At 41.5% G+C, this 21,396-nt stretch overlaps 1 protein-coding gene across 3 annotated transcripts in view; it reads right to left on the minus strand.

The window, feature by feature from the left end:
* mecr (mitochondrial trans-2-enoyl-CoA reductase) overlaps positions 1 to 19,592 on the minus strand; it is an 84,504-nt gene extending 64,912 nt beyond the window's left edge. For 2 of the 3 annotated variants that reach the window (XM_068011602.1, XM_068011603.1), the window contains exons 1-4: positions 19,387 to 19,592; positions 13,240 to 13,337; positions 7,773 to 7,904; positions 3,933 to 4,076 (exon numbers count right to left, since the gene is read on the minus strand). In XM_068011602.1, coding sequence (XP_067867703.1) covers positions 3,933 to 4,076; positions 7,773 to 7,904; positions 13,240 to 13,337; positions 19,387 to 19,544 — 532 coding nt within the window. In that variant the 5' untranslated portion in view covers positions 19,545 to 19,592. The remainder of the gene's footprint in view (positions 1 to 3,932; positions 4,077 to 7,772; positions 7,905 to 13,239; positions 13,338 to 19,386) is intronic. The other variant, XM_068011604.1, reaches the window with a different exon arrangement.
* Between the last annotated feature and the right edge of the window lie 1,804 nt (positions 19,593 to 21,396).

A 21,396-nucleotide genomic window follows, 5' to 3' on the forward strand; every position in this document is an offset into this window, starting at 1 on the left:
TCATCTTTCCGGCACCTCCCTGGAGCTCAAAAACTCTGGTGAAAAGAAGTACTTCCTCCATAACCTATCCAGTTCAAAGACGCAATCCAATTGCACTGAATCTAACCCTTTCACTAAGTTAAACACCCCAATCATATCCCTTCAAAGTCTACCATTTTCTAAAGCAAAAAGCTCTTGACTGTCCTGATAACTAATGACCCTTAGGTACCTTTTCACCATTATTATGGGTTGGCAATCTGGCTTTAATACATGCTGTCTGCTTCAATTCTCAAAATAAAACAGTTGATGGGACATAGCTGTTGTTCCTGGGGTTGGGTTTGGTTGTGACATACTGACCAGCTAAGGTAGTTATTGACAGCCCACTCCATTGTTCTTTTTAGCTGAATGGATTCACAAAACAAGATTCTCCTTGCTTCCATTGTTTGTTCTTGTTAAATTTTATTAGAATTCTGGGTGCTCACTATAATGATACCATATTTAAATGACAGCAGCACTGCAAGGTAGTGTTCTGGAATTTGGGAACACGATCATAAAAAGGTGAGTCTGTCGCAGCTGGTAGCAGGAAAAATAAATGGATGCCACTGGTGCTGCTTGTACTTCACTCTGGTCTCACACATAAGCCAGCGATGTACTTTTAACATTGTTGCTCTTTGCTCTCTACTCCTACCAGTCATCATTACAAGTAGTTAGTGGCAGAACTATAAAGTCATGAATGAAACTTGACAGTACAGTTGTTTCAATGTTACTGTCAGTCTTCAAGCTGTTCTACAGCATAAAGGATGTGAATTCAGATCACATGTAGGATGCTAAAAATGTCTGCTCTCATCCATATTTAGTAAACACTAACTAAAATGCGTCACTTTGAAACTTTAAAAACCCCAGACATCTCAAAAACCTTTCCCTGTTGCTGACTACAGGCAATGTTAACCAAGAATGTATAATGTATCTCACTCAAGCAGCATCCATTATATAGCTGTTAAAACAGCATCAAAATTAAACAAGTGGGAAAGCAAGTTATTGTCTATTGATGGTCATATGTAGCCATTTTCTTTTCAGGACCTCAAAACTCATGTCTCTTCTCTTTATCCTATAATCTGCTAGGTTTTGAAACCCAAGCTTGGTATCTCAAAAAATCACTGTTTCTCTTCACTTCATCTTTCATCCTACTGTTTTCAACCTGTGTTGCCCTGCACAGTGGATCCTTGATCATTCTCTATTTTAGATTTTAAAAATATTGGGGAAGGTTAAAGGCAAAACAAAATCTTAATCATTTGTTATAACTGTAGGATTATTTCTTAAAAATTCTGATGGCCTAAGTTCCCCATCAAATTTAGCATGATACTTATAATAACTGTTGTCCTATAAATTGGGCTTTGATTTTCAAGGGTTGCTCGGCCATTTCAGAGGGCAGCTCAAAGTCAACCATATTGCTGTGGGTCTGGAGTCACATGTAGGCCAGACCAGGTAAGGACAATTCCTAGTTTCTTCCTAAAGGACATTAGTAAACCAGATAGCATGGCACACTTCAGAATTATAATACTTGAGAGCACATGCCACAAAGATGAAGATACTCGTCTATTTTTTTTCGTGGAAATGCCGCTAAATAAAAAGATCAGGAAAAGGTTGCAAATGTTTGTTGTGAACTTAAGGAATTGTTATGATACCCATGGACCACTAACAAACCAAAAGAATTGAATCCACCGACTGACCCCAGTTTAGGAAACCAAAAAAACCGACAAGATTTCGCTTTTATAAATGTTACTTTAACACACAAACTAAAACCAACATAAATTAAACATGAACTAACAGCTAAATTATTAATGGTTACACGTTAATAAGCAGATGCAACAAAGGTAGTCTTTACAGTTTGCTAAACAGTCTCATCAGCAAAATGGCACTCAACGGTTCCACAGTACAAGATCAGGATCGTCCTCAGGTAGTTTTTCAAGTCCAGTCCTCCAGAATGCAGATATGGAAGTATGATGTCCCATCGATAGTGCGACGTCATCTTCCTATTAATAGGTCGGTCTTGTTGCCTCTCGAACCACCTTGGCCTTCATACCACTGTCCTGACTGTGCAGAATCATGGACATCCAATGGTCAGCCCTCTGTCCAGGCTTCTTTAAACAATCACTGCAGAACTTCACAATTCTGAAAGCCTTCTTTTAAAAACACACCCAGATCTTTTAGCTGGCTCCAACACTCTGTGGAGTTTTCTTGAAACTGAAACTTAACCTCTCAGTCACATGTCCTTGGTCAAAAAACAACTGTATGTATTCAATCACAGGACTGTTTGTCTAATCTGGGTTTGACTTCCAACCTCGATACCCCAGCCCCAAATCAGGGACCGTCTCAAATAGACGAACACAAGCCGTACAGAACTCAGTTTCCACACAAAGACTTCCTAACAGAATGTATAAGTAATCTTTCTGACCCTCCATGTATCAGGAAAACTTGTAAAACTAAATGTCCTCACGCCAACACTATGGCTCAATGGATCATTGAGCTTTCTTGAGACTAAGAAGGAAATTTCACCACCAAAAGGCGCCCAACATAACTAATTCTGAGTGATGCTTCAATGATAATCTTCGACAAGATTATACATCATACAAAACGTCAATATAATCCAAGAATTATTTTGTACAAGCCAATGTAGATCAAGTTCGTGGTTAAGTGGCTTTACAGAGGAATATTTAATAAGACTGCATTTGACTCAATTTGTCACTGATTGCACTCACCTTACGTGTTCTCACTATTGCTCCCTTTTATCATGTCTTGCAGTTCTTACAGATGATAACTCAGCTCATTGCTCTCATCGCTCAAAGTCTCACCAACCACGATTTATTAAGTTACTTCAGTCTAATAATTTCTCAGTGATAATGACTGGGCCTCATGCCACAAACCACTGTGGGACTGACAGGGAAAAATTAATAAAAGCAATCAAACTGGGACCAGCAGTAAGGGACAGCAGGGTACAATAACCTTGAGAGAGTTCACGTAAATCACTGAACAAAAACTTCAAAAGAAAAACGCTCAATTAACCAAATATGGTGCGCTGGGTGCAACTGACTTTATGGATACACGAGAGGTACCAGGAGCAGTTAAAGTATGTTGATGCACAGCCATCTCCTCTCAAGCTTGATGTATTGATGTGCATTCATATAGAAACCTTCTGTACATGTAACTTAAAATTTAAATAAGCTAAAGTAACCACAGTCCCTGCAGCAATTAAGTTTTTCATCAACATTATGCATCAGCAATCACTTTCTTGTTAATGCTTTTTCAGCAAAAGAATTGGTTTTGATGCTAAAAAGTTTTATTTTCTAAGGAAATGCTGCAGGTTAAGAACGTATGTGAAATACAGTTCCGTTTTCAAAACATATGTTTCCTCCCTTCTTCTCCGTAGATGCCGATTCCCGTTGGGTTCCAGTTTCATTCGAACCTTGTCCAAGTAGCCATTCTTTTTGTGTGACAGCGATCATCAGTGAGCACCTCATCCGTGGACTATATCATAGCTAAGTGCAGTCCTATCCTTGCCAAAGTCCATACATGCACAATTTCCAGCAGGGATCATCAAGTAGCGAGGTTCTTAAATTGACATGTCATCTTTGCTACTTTTCTAAGACCAGCCACTAAATACATCACATCTTCGTTCAGCTTTAGTTACCAGCATACACTTCCTTCCTCCCTGCTTTTAGTAATTTATTTGTAATGGGATGTAGGCATGTATTTTCCACAAGAACAACTTGAGGTTAAGGCCCCATGCTAAAGCATTCCTTCAAAGCTACTTCTGAATAGCAATACACACATTTAAAGAATCGGTTGCACGACAATTAAAAATATCAGAATTCATGGGCAGCCAGAAGAAGGATCCCTAAATGATGCATCATTATCACGATAGACTGATGGTCTAGAACTGAATAGATACATACCAGGCTTCAATGTCTCAAAGTCATACAACATCCTATAGGCGGTACATGGATTGACACCCAAGGTTGCTGCACAGAGAAGAGGGATGCTCTGTGGAACTTTAACAAAACCATTCATATTTCCCACTGCTTCTATTCTCCAGGTTCCTGTTAAAATAACACACTTTAAACACAGAGACTAAAATTGAACTGTGAAAGTTTCTAAATGAATTGCTATTGTGTCTACAATTAATCTTTCTCTACTGCCTATTTTTGTTTCTTAAAGGCTTTTTTTTGTTGTCTGGAAAAGGTGAGGTGTCAGCACATCTGAACATTTTAAGTGTTAATATCAAGCATTTCTGGGTCAAGTATAAGCTGGGTAGGACTTGTAGAAAAAGGATTTTGGTAGGAAGAACATGGAGAAATAATACAGAATAAAGGGTACAATTCTAAAGTGGGTGCAGGAGCAGAGGGACCTAAGTGTATATGTGCATAAGTCATTGAAGGTGGCAGGAAAGGTTGAGAGAGCAGTTAATAAAGCATACAGTATCCCAGGCTTTATTACTAGGGGCATATAGTACAAGAGCAAGGCAGTTATGTTGAACTTGTATAAGACACTAGTTCAGCCTCAGCTGGAGTAACGCATCCAATTCTGGGCACCGTACTTGAGGAAAGACGTGAGGGCATTGCAGAGAGTACAGAAAAGATTTATGAGAATGGTTCCAGGGTTGAGGAATTTCAGTTATGAAGACAGATTGGACAGGTTAGGACTGTTTTCCTTAGAGAAGAGAAGGCCGAACAGGTGATTTGATAGAGGTATTCAAAATCATGAGGCGTTGGACAGAGTAGATTAGATTAGATTAGATTAGAGATACAGCACTGAAACAGGCCCTTCGGCCCACCGAGTCTGTGCCGAACATCAACCACCCATTTATACTAATCCTACACTAATCCCATATTTCTACCAAACATCCCCACCTGTCCCTATATTTCCCTACCACCTACCTATACTAGTGACAATTTATAATGGCCAATTTACCTATCAACCTGCAAGTCTTTTGGCTTGTGGGAGGAAACCGGAGCACCCGGAGAAAACCCACGCAGACACAGGGAGAACTTGCAAACTCCACACAGGCAGTACCCGGAATCGAACCTGGGTCCCTGGAGCTGTGAGGCTGCGGTGCTAACCACTGCGCCACTGTGCCGCCCTAGATGGAGAGAAACTGTTCCCGCTCATGAAAGGATCGAATATTTGGTAAGAGAAGCAAAAGTGATATGAGGAAAAACTTTTTCACGCAGCGAGTGGTTAAGGTCTGGAATGCACTGCCTGAGAACGTGGTAGAGGCAGGTTCAATTATTTATTTATTTAGAGATACAGCACTGAAACAGGCCCTTCGGCCCAGAGTCTGTGCCGACCAACAACCACCCATTTATACTAATCCTACATTAATCCCATATTCCCTGCCACATCCCCACCATTCGCCTACCTACACTAGGGGCAATTTACAATTACCAATTTACCTATCAACCTGCAAGTCTTTGGCTGTGGGAGGAAACCGGAGCACCGGCGGAAACCCACGCGGTCACAGGGAGAACTTGCAAACTCCTCACAGGCAGTACCCAGAACTGAACCCGGGTCGCTGGAGCTGTGAGGCTGCAGTGCTAACCACTTCGCCACTCCATGAATTGAAGCATTCAAAAGGGAATTAGACAGTTATATGAAAAGGATGAACGTGCATGGCTATGAGGAGAAAGCTGGGGAATGAAATTGAAGTAGCTGCTCTTTCAGAGAACCAGTGCGGACACGATGGGTCGAATGGCCTCCTTCTATGCTGTAACAATTTTGCAATTCTGAGAAGGATGCATTGACTCTGGCTCAAAATGGTGCTTGAAACCCAAAGCACCCACCAATGCATCGGATTAACACCAGCTACTCAAAGAATGAGTGCCAAATTTAAGCCAATCTGTGTGCATTTTTCTGCTCTAGATCCAAGCTCATGAAAAATTGATTGAGACCTCCTAGTTCACAGAAAGACAATTTTAGCATGTCAATTTGAATTGGTACTGTACCTTCTAACTTAGCTCCCTCCTCAGGCAGATATATTCTAAGTGTTTATTCCTACTTCTTCTACAGGCAAGATGTACCAAAACTCTGAGCTGTAAAGGGAATTCTGTACTCAAAGTGTTAATCTGGCTTCAGAACCCCCTGCATAAATATTCACATCACTCATGAATATTTTTCTAAAACAATTAACATAAGTTAAAGCAATTCACTATTTAAATATCCAATGATACATGTTCACAGATACCATTGTCAAAGAGAAAGTAAATTAATGGAATAAAATTATGGGATACTTAACTCTTTAAACAGCCTTTGCATGCTTATACATTTTTAAAAATACTGCTCACCACCATCTGGAACAAAATACAACGTGGTAGAGGCAGGTTCAATTTTTTGTTTATTTATTTAGAAATACAGCACTGAAAGAGGCCCTTCGGCCCACCGAGTCTATGCCGACCAACAACCACCCATTTATATAGGGTATCAACACTACCCTATTTAAAGCCACATTTTACATTAGTCAATTGCATTTAAGAGGAAGCTAGATAAGTAAATGAGGGAGAAAGGAATGAGAAGGATAGGTTGATAGAGTTAGAGGAAGTAAGGCGGGAGGAAACTTGTGTGGAGCATAAACACTGGCATAGAACTGTTGGGCGAATGGTCTGTTTCTGTAAGATTCTATGTAATTGAATTTGAATCAGGACGGAAGAAATTAATACTTGTTACACGTGATACAGACTAAACCAATTTTTATTTGTTTTGGTTTGAATTCAAATATCCATATTTACAGGCATCAATCAGATAATCTTCTGAATGCTCCTATATCCAATAGTTCTTCCCCAACTAAGCTTATGGGACAAGCCAGGTGGATTCTAAATGAAGACCTGGTCTGAAGGGGAAGGTCAGCTTGTTGGGGGAATAAGGATCACATATACTTAAGTGCACAGGATGCTTTGTTCAAAACAGTGGGACGATTTGCTTTGTGCAACACCGGCTATTTCTTGAAAGAGGGCAAGTTATCTATTCCATATTGGCATATCTTATAATTAACACTGGGTAGGATTTCTACCGTATCAAACTTTATTCAATTCAGTATCACAGCTTCAAATGACAGTTTATTAATAGTGTGAAACTATTCAGGTACTTGAATGAGCAAGGCATAAAGGAATTAATGCAGGCAGATGGGATTCGTATAGATAGGCATTATGGTCGGCATGGACACGATGGGTCAAAGGGCCTGTTTCTATGCTGTACGTCTCCATTTGAAAGATTAGAGCATGGATTTAACTAATGGAATGCTGCAATGGCAGAGATTTTAAACTCTGTAGTACAGAGTTGTTAACCAAATTATATCTCCTCAGTTCAGGTGGATATTGAAAAGCCTATATCACCATTTTGAAGGTCAGGGAGTTCTCCTGGTGAATTCAAATTCAAACTTGGCAACAAAAAGAAACACCCCCCTCTTCTGTTTTATTAAAGTTGCTTTATTTGAACTCCCACAGAATTTCATTTTTTTCCAAGCAAAAAAAATATTTGCGTTAACTGGGGCAGTGTACAAGTCAGGCTGTTATTTGATAGTTACCATTTTGAGTGGTAAATGATACCAGGGTTTTTAAAACTAACCCTCTACCATATTTCAATAAGCTAAAGATATGCATCAAGTTGCAAATCACAGACAGGAAATAGAGTGACCAATTTTATGTTTGTAGCTTCAACGACAATAAACCATGGCAGCACACCATTTGATCCTATTCCTTGTTTGCTACATCAATTTTGAAATGAAGCTGAATACAGAAACTTACCCAGACCGGTATCAGATGGTATCACCCAGTCTCCTGGCTTCAGATTAGTTACTTTACTGCCTACAGCCAGAACTTGTCCTACTCCCTCATTTCCTCCAACTGCTGGAAGATCAGGAAGAATGGGGTAAGTACCTGCAAAAAGACAGTCACATAATGCAAAGTGTGAGAAGACTGCACTCAACCTTTCGTAATATTTTGTTAACTGCTCAGCCTGCCAGGCTGTATTATAATACAAACAAAGATAAAGTGAGTCACTTTCTGCTTTGTGACTGAAAGGTGAGCCTTAAGCTATGGTAAAAAAAAAAAGGTTTATCTTTTTGCTTTGGTTTTTATTTCATTAATCAAGGAAACATAGACATAGTAGTTATGTTACTGGACCAGTAATCCAGAGGCCTGTCCCACTGATCCAGAGACACAAGATCAAATACCACCATGGCAGCTGGGGAATTTAAATTCAGTTAATTAAATAAATTTGGAATTGAAAAAGCTAGTATCAATAACGGTGACCATGTAACTACTGGCTTGTCATAAAACCCCATCTGGTTCACTAATGTCCTTTAAGGAAGAAAATTTGCTGTCCTTACCCAGTCTGGCCTATATATGACTCCAGACCCACCAGCATTAGATTAGATTAGATTAGAGATACAGCACTGAAACAGGCCCTTCGGCCCACCGAGTCTGTGCCGAACATCAACCACCCATTTATACTAATCCTACACTAATCCCATATTCCTACCAAACATCCCCACCTGTCCCTACCACCTACCTATACTAGTGACAATTTATAATGGCCAATTTACCTATCAACCTGCAAGTCTTTTGGCTTGTGGGAGGAAACCGGAGCACCCGGAGAAAACCCACGCAGACACAGGGAGAACTTGCAAACTCCACACAGGCAGTACCCGGAATCGAACCCGGCTCCCTGGAGCTGTGAGGCTGCGGTGCTAACCACTGCGCCACCCATTGTGGATGACTCTTAACTGCCCTCTGAAATGGCCTAGCTAGTCATTCAGTTGTCAAGAACGTGGCACACCACAATCTTCTCAGGAGCAATTATGGATGGGCAGCAAATGCTGGTCTTGTCAGCGATGCCCACATTCCGTGAATAAAATTTTTTAAAAATCAAGAGGATAAGTAGGTTGCGACACTGCATTTTCACCTATGGAACATGGGTTCAAATCCACTCCACATTGCTGGGATGATGGTCTCTTCTCTCTCTTTTTCTAATGGATGTAACAGTTCTAAGTAAAATGAACGGTCCTCCGTCAAGTCCACAGGGCAAAACAGTTCATAAGTCAGCATTAAATTGGTAGACTTGCTTTGACAGGAAACATGAACGATTAGTGTGAAAATGAAGACTCAGTTTTGATGCATTTCAGGGCAGTTTCTGAGGTCAAGTGTAAATTCCTGAAAAAGTGCCTGCCATTTGAACTTGCTAAAATCAAACTGAAAGGTCAGCAGTTATGGACCCTTGTGAGACCTCAGCAGTGCAGTTCCCAGTGAAGAGACCCAATATGACAGGACACTGCACTCCCTCCAAGGCCAAGAACATCCATATTTGGAATGTCTTCATACAGGCAAGACAAACAGGAGATTCTGTTGTGGGGGGGGGAAGGGAAGGAGAAAGGGGAAGTACTATAAATTGGAAGCACTTTCAACATATTGCTTTTCCATTTGGAAAGTTCCTCAGATGCCAAGTCATTGAACCTTTCAACAGTAAAGTGAAGTACTGACTGACTTACTCCTTCTTCTTCTTTGGCCACCTTGTCTCGAGAGACAATGGGTAAGCGCCTGGATGTGGTCAGTGGTTTGTGAAGGAGTGCCTGGAGTGGCTATAAAGGCCAATTCTAGAGTGCCAGACTCTTCCACAGATGCTGCAGATAAAATTGGTTGTCGGAGCAATTACACAGTTAGCCCTTGCACTTCTGTCTTTTTTCCTGCCAACTGCTAAGTCTCTTCGACTCGCCACACTTTAGCCCCACCTTTATGGCTGCCCACCAGCTCTGGCGATCACTGGCAACTGACTCCCACGACTTGTGATCAATGTCACAGGACTTCATGTAATGTTTGCAGACGTCTTTAAAGCGGGGGCAGGGACGGCCAGTGGGTCTGATACCAGTGACGAGCTTGCTGTACAATGTGTCCTTGGGAATCCTGCCATCTTCCATGCAGCTCACATGGTCAAGCCACCTCAAGCGCCGCTGGCTCAGTAGGGTGTATATGCTGGTGATGTTGGTCTCCTCGACGACTTCTGTGCCGGAGATACGGTCCTGCCACCTGATGCCAAGGATTCTCCGGAGGCAGTGAAGATGGAATGAATTGAGATGTCGCTCTTGGCTGACATACGTTGTCCAGGCCTCGCTGACATAGAGCAAGGTACTGAGGACACAGGCTTGATACACTCAGACTTTTGTGTTCCGTGTCAATGTGCCATTTTCCCACACTCTCTTGGCCAGTCTGGACATAGCAGTGGAAGCCTTTCCCATGCGCTTGTTGAGTTCTGCATCGAGAGACGGGTTACTGGTGATAGTTGAGCCTAGGTAGGTGAACTCTTGAACCACTTCCAGAGCTTTGTCGCCGATATTGATGGATGGAGCATTTCTGACATCCTGTCCCATGATGTTAGTTTTCTTGAGGCTGATGGTTAGGCCAAATTCATTGCAGGCAGACGCAATCCTGTCGATGGGTCTCTGCAGACACTCTTCAGTGTGAGATATTAATGTAGCATCGTCAGCAAAGAGGAGTTCCCTGAGGAGGACTTTCTGTACTTTGGTCTTCGCTCTTAGACGGGCAAGGTTGAACAACCTGCCCCCTGATCTTGTGTGGATGAAAATTTCTTCTTCTGAAGACTTGAACGCATGTGACAGCAGCAGGAAGAAGATCCCAAACAGTGTAGGTGTTAGAACACAGCCCTATTTCACGCCACTCAGGATAGGAAAGGGGTCTGATGAGGCGCCACTATGCTGAATTGTGCCTTTCATATTGTCATAGAATGAGGTGATGATACTTAGTAGTTTTGGTGGACATATGATCTTTGCTAGTAGTCTGAAGAGACCACATCTGCTGACGAGGTCAAAGGCTTTGGTGAGATCTATGAAAGCAAAGTAGAGGGGCATCTGTTGTTCGCGGCATTTCTCCTGTAGCTGGCAAAGGGAGAACAGTATGTCAATGGTGGACTTCTCTGCTCGAAAGCCACACTGTGCCTCAGGGTAGACATGCTCAGCCAGCTTCTGCAGCCTGTTTAGAGCAACTCGAGCGAAGACTTTCCCCACTATGCTGAGCAGGGAGATTCCACAGTAGTTGTTGCAGTCACCGCGGTCACCCTTGTTCTTATAGAGGGTGATGATATTGGCATCGCGCATGTCCTGTGGTACTGCTCCCTTGTCCCAGCACAGGCAAAGCAGTTCGTAGAGTGCTGAAAGTATAGCAGGCTTGGCACTCTTGATTATTTCAGAGGTAATGCCATCCTTCTCAGGGGCTTTTCCACTGGCTAGAGAATCAATGGCATCACTGAGTTCCGCTTTTGTTGGCTGTACGTCCAGCTCATCCATGACTGGCAGGGACTGGGCTGCATTGTGGGTGGTCTCAGTGACAACATTTTCTCTGGAGTACAGTTCCAGGTAGCGCTCCACCCAGCGGTGGACTTTGGTGCCTAACAAAATGTATATGAGCAGTCTGTGACATTTCATTGTGCATAAAGCACATTTCAAGTGCTAGGAACGCAGAAATATGCCATTAACAACTGTAAGCACAAGATCTTAACACTTGCAAATACCTTTGGGACAAATTACAGAAAATTATTCCGAGACAGAATCAGCGTTTCTCTGGGAACGTTACTGAATTTATTTTTTGTATAAAAAAGCATCAAATGCATTTATAAAGAATACTGTTCAGATTTAACACTTGAACTTTTGAAATTTGTTTTTGATTAATTAAAAACTGTTCAAAATTATTTGGTTAATCCAAATCATATTTTCCTCTGTTCCTCTTTTCCCAGAAGTGCTGACTTTTGCTGGATACTGTTAAACAGAAGCTTGCCGCTTCCTAGCATCTTATGCAAGTGGCCATTCTTCACATTTGAGTCTGGAGAGTGAGTGTTAAGAAGCTATTCACTCCTTCCAGCAGCCTTGCCCTCACCCAATGTCTGCATACACCCACACACATGCACGCACTTTCCAGCTTGCGGGGTAGTGGGGGCTGGTGGGTGGTGGTGGTGACGGTCACTGGATTTAAGTAACAAAGAGAATCCTTGATTGCATTTCCCCCCAACCCCACCCCCCCCCCGTCAGGAGTGCTAAGGTTAATGGCCTGTATAGCACCAGCAAGCAATCTTCAATATAAATTCATTAAGAGGATTATGGACTTTGATTTGGACATTTTAAGGTGAGGAAATTGTCAGGTCTATTTCTCTTTCAATTTAAGCACTGAAGTCAGAGGTCATATAATCCTCTTAATAAATTTGGATTGACTTCTAGACTTTAAACTAATAGTTTACTTAAAAATACGGGTCCAAAAGCATTTTCCTGAATCATGTCAAGTTGAAAGCAAGCAGATGCATTTGGCTCCATTTCTTTGAACTATGTTGGAATACAAATAACATTAATTTTATTGTAATTAGTCATCATTCAGTTTAAATTTCTTTAAAATCTGTACTGGACAGTACAGTAGTGCAAGGCATTGGACATTTTTTTTTAAACTATGTTATGGCAAGGTGCAGATCTAAATTTGTTTACCTGGTAGATAACTCCTGACGTCAGTTGCACTGATGTAGAAATGTTAGAACAGAACACTTCTTTACAAGTTAAGGAAAACTGTCATAAATTCATACACCTTTTAAACTCCTATCAAGGCCAACGTTAGGGCAAACTGCAAGTGGATGTCAAATTTTACTACTTTTGTTTAAGTTTCTATATAACCTTGGACTTTTCACTAATCTTGAATATAGTGTAGCTGAATTCTGACTTTTTTCCCAATTATTTCACGCAACAGAAGGGTAATGGTCAATACAATTTGCATATTTTGCTTATGAGACTGAAGGATTAAAATACAACCAACTTTGTGTACAGGCACTTAGCTACAAATCAATTAGAACTTCTTCCAGCAACTTGAGCAATATGTCTTGCTTCTAGATGAGCTACAAAGAAAGAACACAAATGCAGGAAATCTGAAATAAAACCAGAAAAAGCTAAACTACACAAGGGTCTGTTAGTAACAGAGAAGAAAGATAGGTTAACATTTTGGAGTATTGAGTGATCTTTCTTTTTCAGATACTGTCAGATCCCACTATACATTTCCAGCACTTCCTTTTTAAGGTTCAGCACCAATATTCTTTCTCAACGCTTTAAAGTCAATCTAGAGTTGCAGATAATTGCAATTTACTGAATGCAGAAAATGTAGTTAGTAAATCACAATTAATTCAAGTGTGTTGTCGAAATCACTCAAGCTCAGAAACAATGCACCATATTACCTTGCACCATGTTCATATCTGATGGATTGATGGGTGCTGCTAACATTTGGACCCTGATATCAGAATCACCAAGCTGAGGAGGCTCGAGGGTCTCAAGCCTGCAATAAAAGAACAGAGCATTTTACTGAATACAGAAATATTGATTTATTGAGAAATCATAATTCCAGACTGGACAAATTATTTAATAAGTCAGGATTAAAACAGACAATCCAGGTTTTTAAAATTTATTTTCTCATGAAGTGCATACTGACATTTAAATGGAACCTGGAGACTGTAACCAAAAAAAGCCTAATCGATAAACAGATTGACTTCACTTGATATCGCTGAATATATATGACTTGTGAAACATATACATTCGATAATCTTGCGTGAATTAGCCTCTTGATAGATTTCTTGGTAATCTATACATAAGATTCCATTGTATATACCCATTACAGTAATGAGATTTCACAAAGCACAAGAATACCTTTTTTTTAAATGAAAGCAACAGATTTCAACATATTATTTTTCCTTGAAGTGATTATCTGCAGATGACTCAATGGTGTGATGGTATTCTACACTCTCACCTTTGATTCTTAGAACTGACACTAGGCCAGGCTGATGGGACCCAAGTCATGTCTCTGTCAAACCTTCTGAGGCACCATACACATATGCTGTTAAAGCAGAGCAAGGAGAGCTTTACCCTGCGCTTGAACATACTATATCTGAATTGGGGGCACATCACTTGAACAATGGATGTCCAAAACAGGAAATATTTCCACCCTATGAGCAGTAAAAAAAAGTCATTCTTGTACATTCATTTTAAATGGACAAATACATCCCCATTCAACGAACCATGAGTTTTCAATTTTTGTTTCTACTTCAAGTTTTGCTGTTTGTCTGGTTGAGCAGCAGACACAAAGAAATTGTCAAAAACATGCACATATTAAATTTACTCTAATGAAAAAAATAGTGTGGAAGAGATATGCCCTGAATTTATTCTAAAGGACAGTTCGGAGAAAGAGGCTACACTCTATTATGGTGAGAAGTCAGGATACTGCTACTAGAGTTACATGTTTCTGAACCCATTCGGTGACATAACATGCTAGGCACAAAGTCTTGAAGCATAATCAGAACAGGAGATTATCTAAATCAGTATAAAATTATCTAAAACCTAGGTTACCATTTTAGAAGAAACTTCTGTGCCCATTATTCTGTACAATATATAGCACAGCAAGAGTGTTTGGTTCCAACTTCTATTCTAGTGTGGGTTATCTGCCGATCAGACTAGGTCAAACAGCTGTCTCTTGTGGGCTCATTCATTATTGTTCAATTTGCCTAGTGTTGTGGAATAAGATTTTTATAAACAATCTGAGGCTCCTATGGACCGACTCAGAAGAATACCATTGCTTCTACACATTGATTGTTCTCATATCTGTGCTGTAGAATATAATCATGTGTGATATTATCAGTTAGCAACAACTTGTAAGCATACAGCATGGAACAAGACAAAAATAGGATTAAATTTAAGAGTACCTCGGACACTCAATACTAGAAAATGCACTCTCTCATTTATTAACTACTATTACTTCCTGAACCATCACCCTTCCCCCCACAAATCACACACTTTCCCAAGTACAACTAGGCAATCAACCCGCCTCCTCCTTTTCCGACAAAGTTCTTAATGTAACCATAAACTACTGGCAGCAGCAGTGAGTAATACTTCACCTCTGTTGGAAAAGCTCTGCTGTGAGAGGCATTTAGAGAAGCAGAGGTTTATAAATTTAATTTGAATAGCAATCACCCGAACATGATAATTACAAGGAATAGCTTGTGGTTTAATGAGTTATGGACAGGCACAAATACCAGGCTTCTGTGGCCCAAGTATATGAAAAATGTAGAATTTGTTAGATTGGCATTCCAAAGTTATGTAAATTAGCTCATTGACATGTTTTTGTCCAGTTATCTCCCAAAATCTAAATGTATAAAGCTTCGCCATCAGGTTCTTCACTGTATTATGGTGGATATGGAAATATTGGATGGTTTGGTGCAGTCTCATTTTAAGAGACTAAAGTGAAATTGTGGCACCAACTCATTATTTGGACTTCCATAAAAATTTCATTATCCACTTAATATTCAGAAAAAAGCATTTTTGAGAATGTTTTAAAATATATCCTTATGAAGACCAGTGGTAGATAAAAATAATTTAAACTTTTAAAGGGGCAGAATCTAGGTCAACAGAGCTACAGCACTCTGCCCATCGTATTAGTATAATTTATAGAATCCAGATGCTAGTTAGAAAAAGAACTTTAAATTATCAGAGGGGAGTTTTAAATTGAGTCAATGAATATATGGGATGTTGAAGATACAATATGTGACTACACATATTTGTGTAGTCATTCTGACCAACGATTCACCTGAAACTGTCTTGCTCACTAGCCATATGTATCGAATACTGTTTCCCCATTACCAGAAAAAAAAAGCTGGTTTATGACTCAGTTATACGGTACTACAAATTTTGGCTGGATGTAATGGGGTTTTTGGATCACTTATACTATGTATTTTGTGCTGTTGCAGCACAAAGACTATGTCACCTCTGGATGTTTTACTACGTTAAATATGCCAAATAAATGCATGTTGTTGCTGTAATATCACAGGAACACATTAAAACCCAGAGCTCATGCTCTAACTGCAATTTGGCAGATCAAGTGAGATCACCTCAAAGGGGTAGTCTGACAGTACCCTGACTTCAGACTGACTGCAGAATAATTAGAACATTATAGCACAGTACAGGCCCTTCGGCCCTCGATGTTGCGCCGACCTGTGAAACCATCTGACCTACACTATTCCATTTTCATCCATATGTCTATCCAATGACCACTTAAATGCCCTTAAAGTTGGCGAGTCTACTACTGTTGCAGGCAGGGCATTCCACGCCCCTACTACTCTCTGAGTAAAGAAACTACCTCTGACATCTGTCCTATATCTATCACCCCTCAACTTAAAGCTATGTCCCCTCGTGTTTGCCATCACCATCCGAGGAAAAAGACTCTCACTATCCACCCTATCTAACCCTCTGATTATCTTATATGTCTCTATTAAGTCACCTCTCCTCCTCCTTCTCTCCAACGAAAACAACTTCAAGTCCCTCAGCCTTTCCTCGTAAGACCTTCCCCCCATACCAGGCAACATCCTAGTAAATCTCCTCTGCACCCTTTCCAAAGCTTCCACATCCTTCCTATAATGCGGTGACCAGAACTGCACGCAATACTCCAGGTGCGGCCTCACCAGAGTTTTGTACAGCTGCAGCATGACCTCGTGGCTCCAAAACTCGATCCCCCTACTAATAAAAGCTAACACACCATATGCCTTCTTAACAGCCCTATTAACCTGGGTAGCAACTTTCAGGGATTTATGTACCTGGACACCAAGATCCCTCTGCTCATCTACACTACCAAGAATCTTCCCATTAGCCCAGTACTCTGCATTCCTGTTACGCCTTCCAAGGTGAATCACCTCACACTTTTCCGCATTAAACTCCATTTGCCATCAATTGCGAACTTTAAGGGTGCAGTTAGATACTGTGCAATCAATTGGAAACGAATAGTTGACGAACATAAAGTGCAGCCACCAAAACCCCCATCATGTCACCAGGCTGCAAATCAGAAAAATGTTCTGCACATGTTTAATGTTTTCAGAGTGATAGCCAGTGTCCACTTTCTCAGAACATTAAAAAGACTGCAGTACGTTACTATAGTGACCAGGAGTTCTAATACTGAGTGCCCATTAAACTTAGTATCACATGACACTGGAATTATACACCACACAGCTTAAAGCCCTAGTGCTGAGAAACTGCCTGGAAGGGAAAAGGAGTCTCACAGCTACATTCTGGAGTTGGAGCAGAACCTGTCTCCAGATTTAAACTGCCACTATCATATTGATTTGCAGCAGTAAACTGATGTACATAAATGGGTAATAGCAGTATATTTGCAACCTTAACAGATCATACAGTACTTCAGACCACTGTGGAAGCTTGAATTTAATTTCTCAATTTTTTGGGTGTTAAAAGAATTGCCCTGTCATTTATTCACTGTTAAAATGTGACTGATTTAAATTTGGAGTTTGTTGCTTTGTAGAAGCATGCAATCACACATGTATAGAGCTTTTCTCGCAGTAGAACTCAGCATGTTAGATGGTGTGAACTGGATATCCATTCATACCTTGATCTACCAAGTTTAGAAAGGCACCATCCCATCACTCAGTTGAGGGCCATTTTAAACTATGAAACTTAATGCTTTAACTCTGAGCAATAATGTGGTTTCAAACCCACCTCAGGATACAAGCACTAAACTAAATTGACATTTCAGTTTTGTACTAAGAGACTATCAGATTGTTAAAGGTACCATACTTTGAATGAAATATTAAACCAATTTTATCTGATGCAGTAATTCTCTCTCTTTGGCCTCCTTATCTCGAGAGACAATGGGTAAGCGCCTGGAGGTGGTCAGTGGTGTGTGGAGCAGCGCCTGGAGTGGCTATAAAGGCCAATTCTAGAGCGACAGGCTCTTCCACAGGTGCTGCAGAGAAATTTGTTTGTCGGGGCTGTTACACAGTTGGCTCTCCCCTTGCGCCTCTGTCTTTTTTCCTGCCAACTACTAAGTCTCTTCGACTCGCCACACTTTAGCCCCGCCTTTATGGCTGCCCGCCAGCTCTAGCGGACGCTGGCAACTGACTCCCACGACTTGTGAGCAATGTCACAGGATTTCATGTCGCATTTGCCATCTCAAGCGCCGCTGACACAGTAGTGTGTATAAGCTGGGGATGTTGGCCGCCTCGAGGACTTCTGTGTTGGAGATACGGTTCTGCCACCTGATGCCAAGTATTCTCCGGAGGCAGCGAAGATGGAATGAATTGAGACGTCGCTCTTGGCTGACATACATTGTCCAGGCCTCGCTGCCATAGAGCAAGGTACTGAGCAAGGTATGTTAAAGAGCCTCGTCACTACTTGAAGGCCAGTGCATTCTCCCAGCACACTGACCATCATTCAACCTACATTATCAGAAATAGATTTAACTGGACATTGATCTCACTGTCGTTTGTGGGATCTTACTTTCCTACAGAAGATGTAACTGCATGTCAAAAAGTAATTAATTGCATGCAAATCAATTTAGGATGATTGTGACAGACATGATATGGCATTATATAAGTACAATTCTTTACTTGCAGTGAAGTCTGTTCAAATTAATTTGTGGTTAAAGAATTAAAACAAACACCAATCCAATCCAGTCCAGTATTTATTCTTCTGTTGAAAATAAAAAAGCTAATTTAAAAGAATCTGTGAAAATGAACTATCTTTATGAGGACAGATGCAATTTAAGAATTCTTGGTACTGAGTCTGAGCTTATTCCATATAATGTCATGCTCTTAATTTAAAGCATCATCTAAATCTCTCCAAGGGTCAGTTTTGTTACCGATACAAGTCTCGAAGGGAGTCACATGGGGCTAGCGAATTCAAGTTACAACGCCATCGGTTTCTGTACGTAAAAAGCAGAACTCAGGCCGGTTTATCAAATATTATTATTAACAGCAAGCCGAGGCTCTCTGACACTACTAAAACAATTAAGTTTTGAACGTTACGGAGCAGCATTATAAACTCAGCTTTGCGCCCAACTCCAGCTATGCTGCATTGAGAAAGAAGGCAGTCCTGTAACTCTTGCCTTTTTTTTTTAATAGGGGCCGTCAATTTAGTTATACATATTTTTTCATTGCTGTCCCCCTCCCTTGACATTTGCTGCCAGACAGTTTCCATAAGCCTCCTGAACTCCAATCCGAAATATGAAGAACCAACTCTTGGAGAAATAAACAAAGACTTTAGTCCCACGTTTTCACTGGTCTACGATGCTGTGCCTGTCCTGCCGGTTGGGTCATTTACAGCCAAGGGCGCATGTGACAGGGAAAAAGACCACGCGCCTATCGGCGGCTTCAACCCTTTGTTGCGAAAATACCAATCTACTGCTGGTGAGTGAATGCAGGTAGTTTAACTTGGCCATGGGCGTTACCAGCTTGCTCCACAGTGCGGCCTATGGGCCGTGTTGCACTGACTGGCAGCTTTCTGTCCCCAGCAGTGTTAGTTAGTGTAAGTCGTCTCTCTCAATTACTTGCCCTTACTGGATAACACGGAGCGGCTCGCCATGCTTGTGGTAAACCAGAGCTTCGCACCGTTCCCGAGCTGCTGCTGAACTGGCGAAAGCCCGACACCGTAACCAGCTCAGAAACTCCCAAGTCTCGACCCCCCGTGTCAGGCCCCAAACCCTCCTGAGTGCCATGGCTGTGTTTCTCTGGCAACAGTGGGACGCCTTCTGATGACGACACCGTCATGGCGGACGCGAAGAAAATGACGTCTCGGGAACCTGAGTAGATTATATAAAATATAAATACACATTATTCAGAATATATATCTTTCATATTCTTTTGTCTTACAGTTTTCAATAAAATTGTACCATTATACAACACAGCATTATACAACAACTTTCATTTACGCAGCACCTTCGGTGTGGTGAAACGTCCCAAGGGCTTCACAGGAACCATTATCAAACTAAATTTGCCACCAAGCCAGATTAGGAAATATTAGGACAAATGATCAAAAGCTTGGTCACAAAGGTAGATTTTAATGAACATCTTAAATTAGTATGGAGAGTATTCCAGAGTTTAGGGTCCCGGGCAGCTGAAAGCATGGCCACCAATGGTGGAGCGATTAAAATCGAGAATGCACAAAAGGCCAGAATTAGAGGAGCACAGATATCTCAGGAGGGTTGTGGGGCTGGAGGAAATTACAGAGCTAGGGAAGGATGAGGCCATGGAGGGATTTGAAAACAAGGATGAGAAATTTAAAACTGAGGCGTTGCTTAACCGGGAGCCAATGTACAGTGAGCACAGGGGTGATGGGTGAATGGGACGCCGCGAGTTAAGACATGGCTAAGACTAAGACCTTTGGATGACATCAGGTTTACGGAGGTTATAATGTGGGAGGCTCCCCAGGAGTATGTTGAAATAGTCAAACTGAGAGGTAACAAAGTCATTGATGAGGGTTTCTGCAACAGATGAGCTAGGTAGGGGTGGAGTCCAGAGATGTTACAGTTGTGGAAATAGTGATCTTACTGATGCCATGAAACTTCAACTTGGGGTCAAATAAGACACCAACGCTTTGAACAGTCTGGTTCAGCCTCAGTTGTCAGGGAGAGGGTTGGAGTCAGTGGTTAGGGAGTGTGATTTATGGCAGGGAATGAAGACAGTCTTCCCAATATTTAGGTGGCGGAAATGTCTGCTCATCCACTCCTAAATGCCGGGCAAGCAGTCTGACAATTTAGAGACAGTGGAGGTGTCAAGAGGTGGTGGTGAGGCAGAGCTGAGTGTTGTCACCATACATGTGGAAACTGACATTGTGTTTTTGGATGACATCGCTGAGGAGCAGCATGTAGATGAGAAATAGGAGGGTGCCAAGGCTTGGGCAGGGATTCAAGGGGCATGCATGCTAGTGGAGATGGTCCAGTAGAATTCGAGGGCTGAGAAATAATGTAGAGTTGACCATGAGCCAACAGAAGTTGATCCAGAGTGTCCAGCTGACATGTGTAGTGCTGTTAACAGTGCACACCGGTGTATCTGAAAGACCAGCAGTGGGAGAAGGAACCATCGGATTGAAACCCAAAGGATGAAGAGCAGTGAAGTCCCGGGAGCAAGGAGAGAATGAAGGGTAAATCCATGTCATGAATGCAGATGAAATAGCGGGGCTGAGGGGTGCACAATATCAGGAGCCAGCAGGAGATTGAGGAGCCAATCCAGCTAAGCCCAGTGGAAGGTAATGGAGTTCTGAAAAGCAAGTGCAGCAGAGCAGAGCTAACAGCAACAGAATGCAAGCAAAGCACCCATTATTCAGTAGCATAGGAGCAGAATCTAGATCAGGATGTAATTCGGCAGGAACATTCAGAGCTAGCTGAACATAGAATGTAAAGTTCCAGGGGACGAACAGGAACTCAGTATGCAGAAGTAGACCAGGCAATGGAATAGAGGCAATTCAACATAGAATACACTCTCAGTAGAAGACAAACATTGCAGTAAAGGTGAGAAGCCTGCGTGAAAATGGAATTCCGCCCAGGAGAGAGCAAATTTCTGCCCAGAACC

The sequence above is a fragment of the Heterodontus francisci genome, chromosome 31 (genome assembly GCF_036365525.1).
Source record: "Heterodontus francisci isolate sHetFra1 chromosome 31, sHetFra1.hap1, whole genome shotgun sequence".
Taxonomy (NCBI): domain Eukaryota; kingdom Metazoa; phylum Chordata; class Chondrichthyes; order Heterodontiformes; family Heterodontidae; genus Heterodontus; species Heterodontus francisci.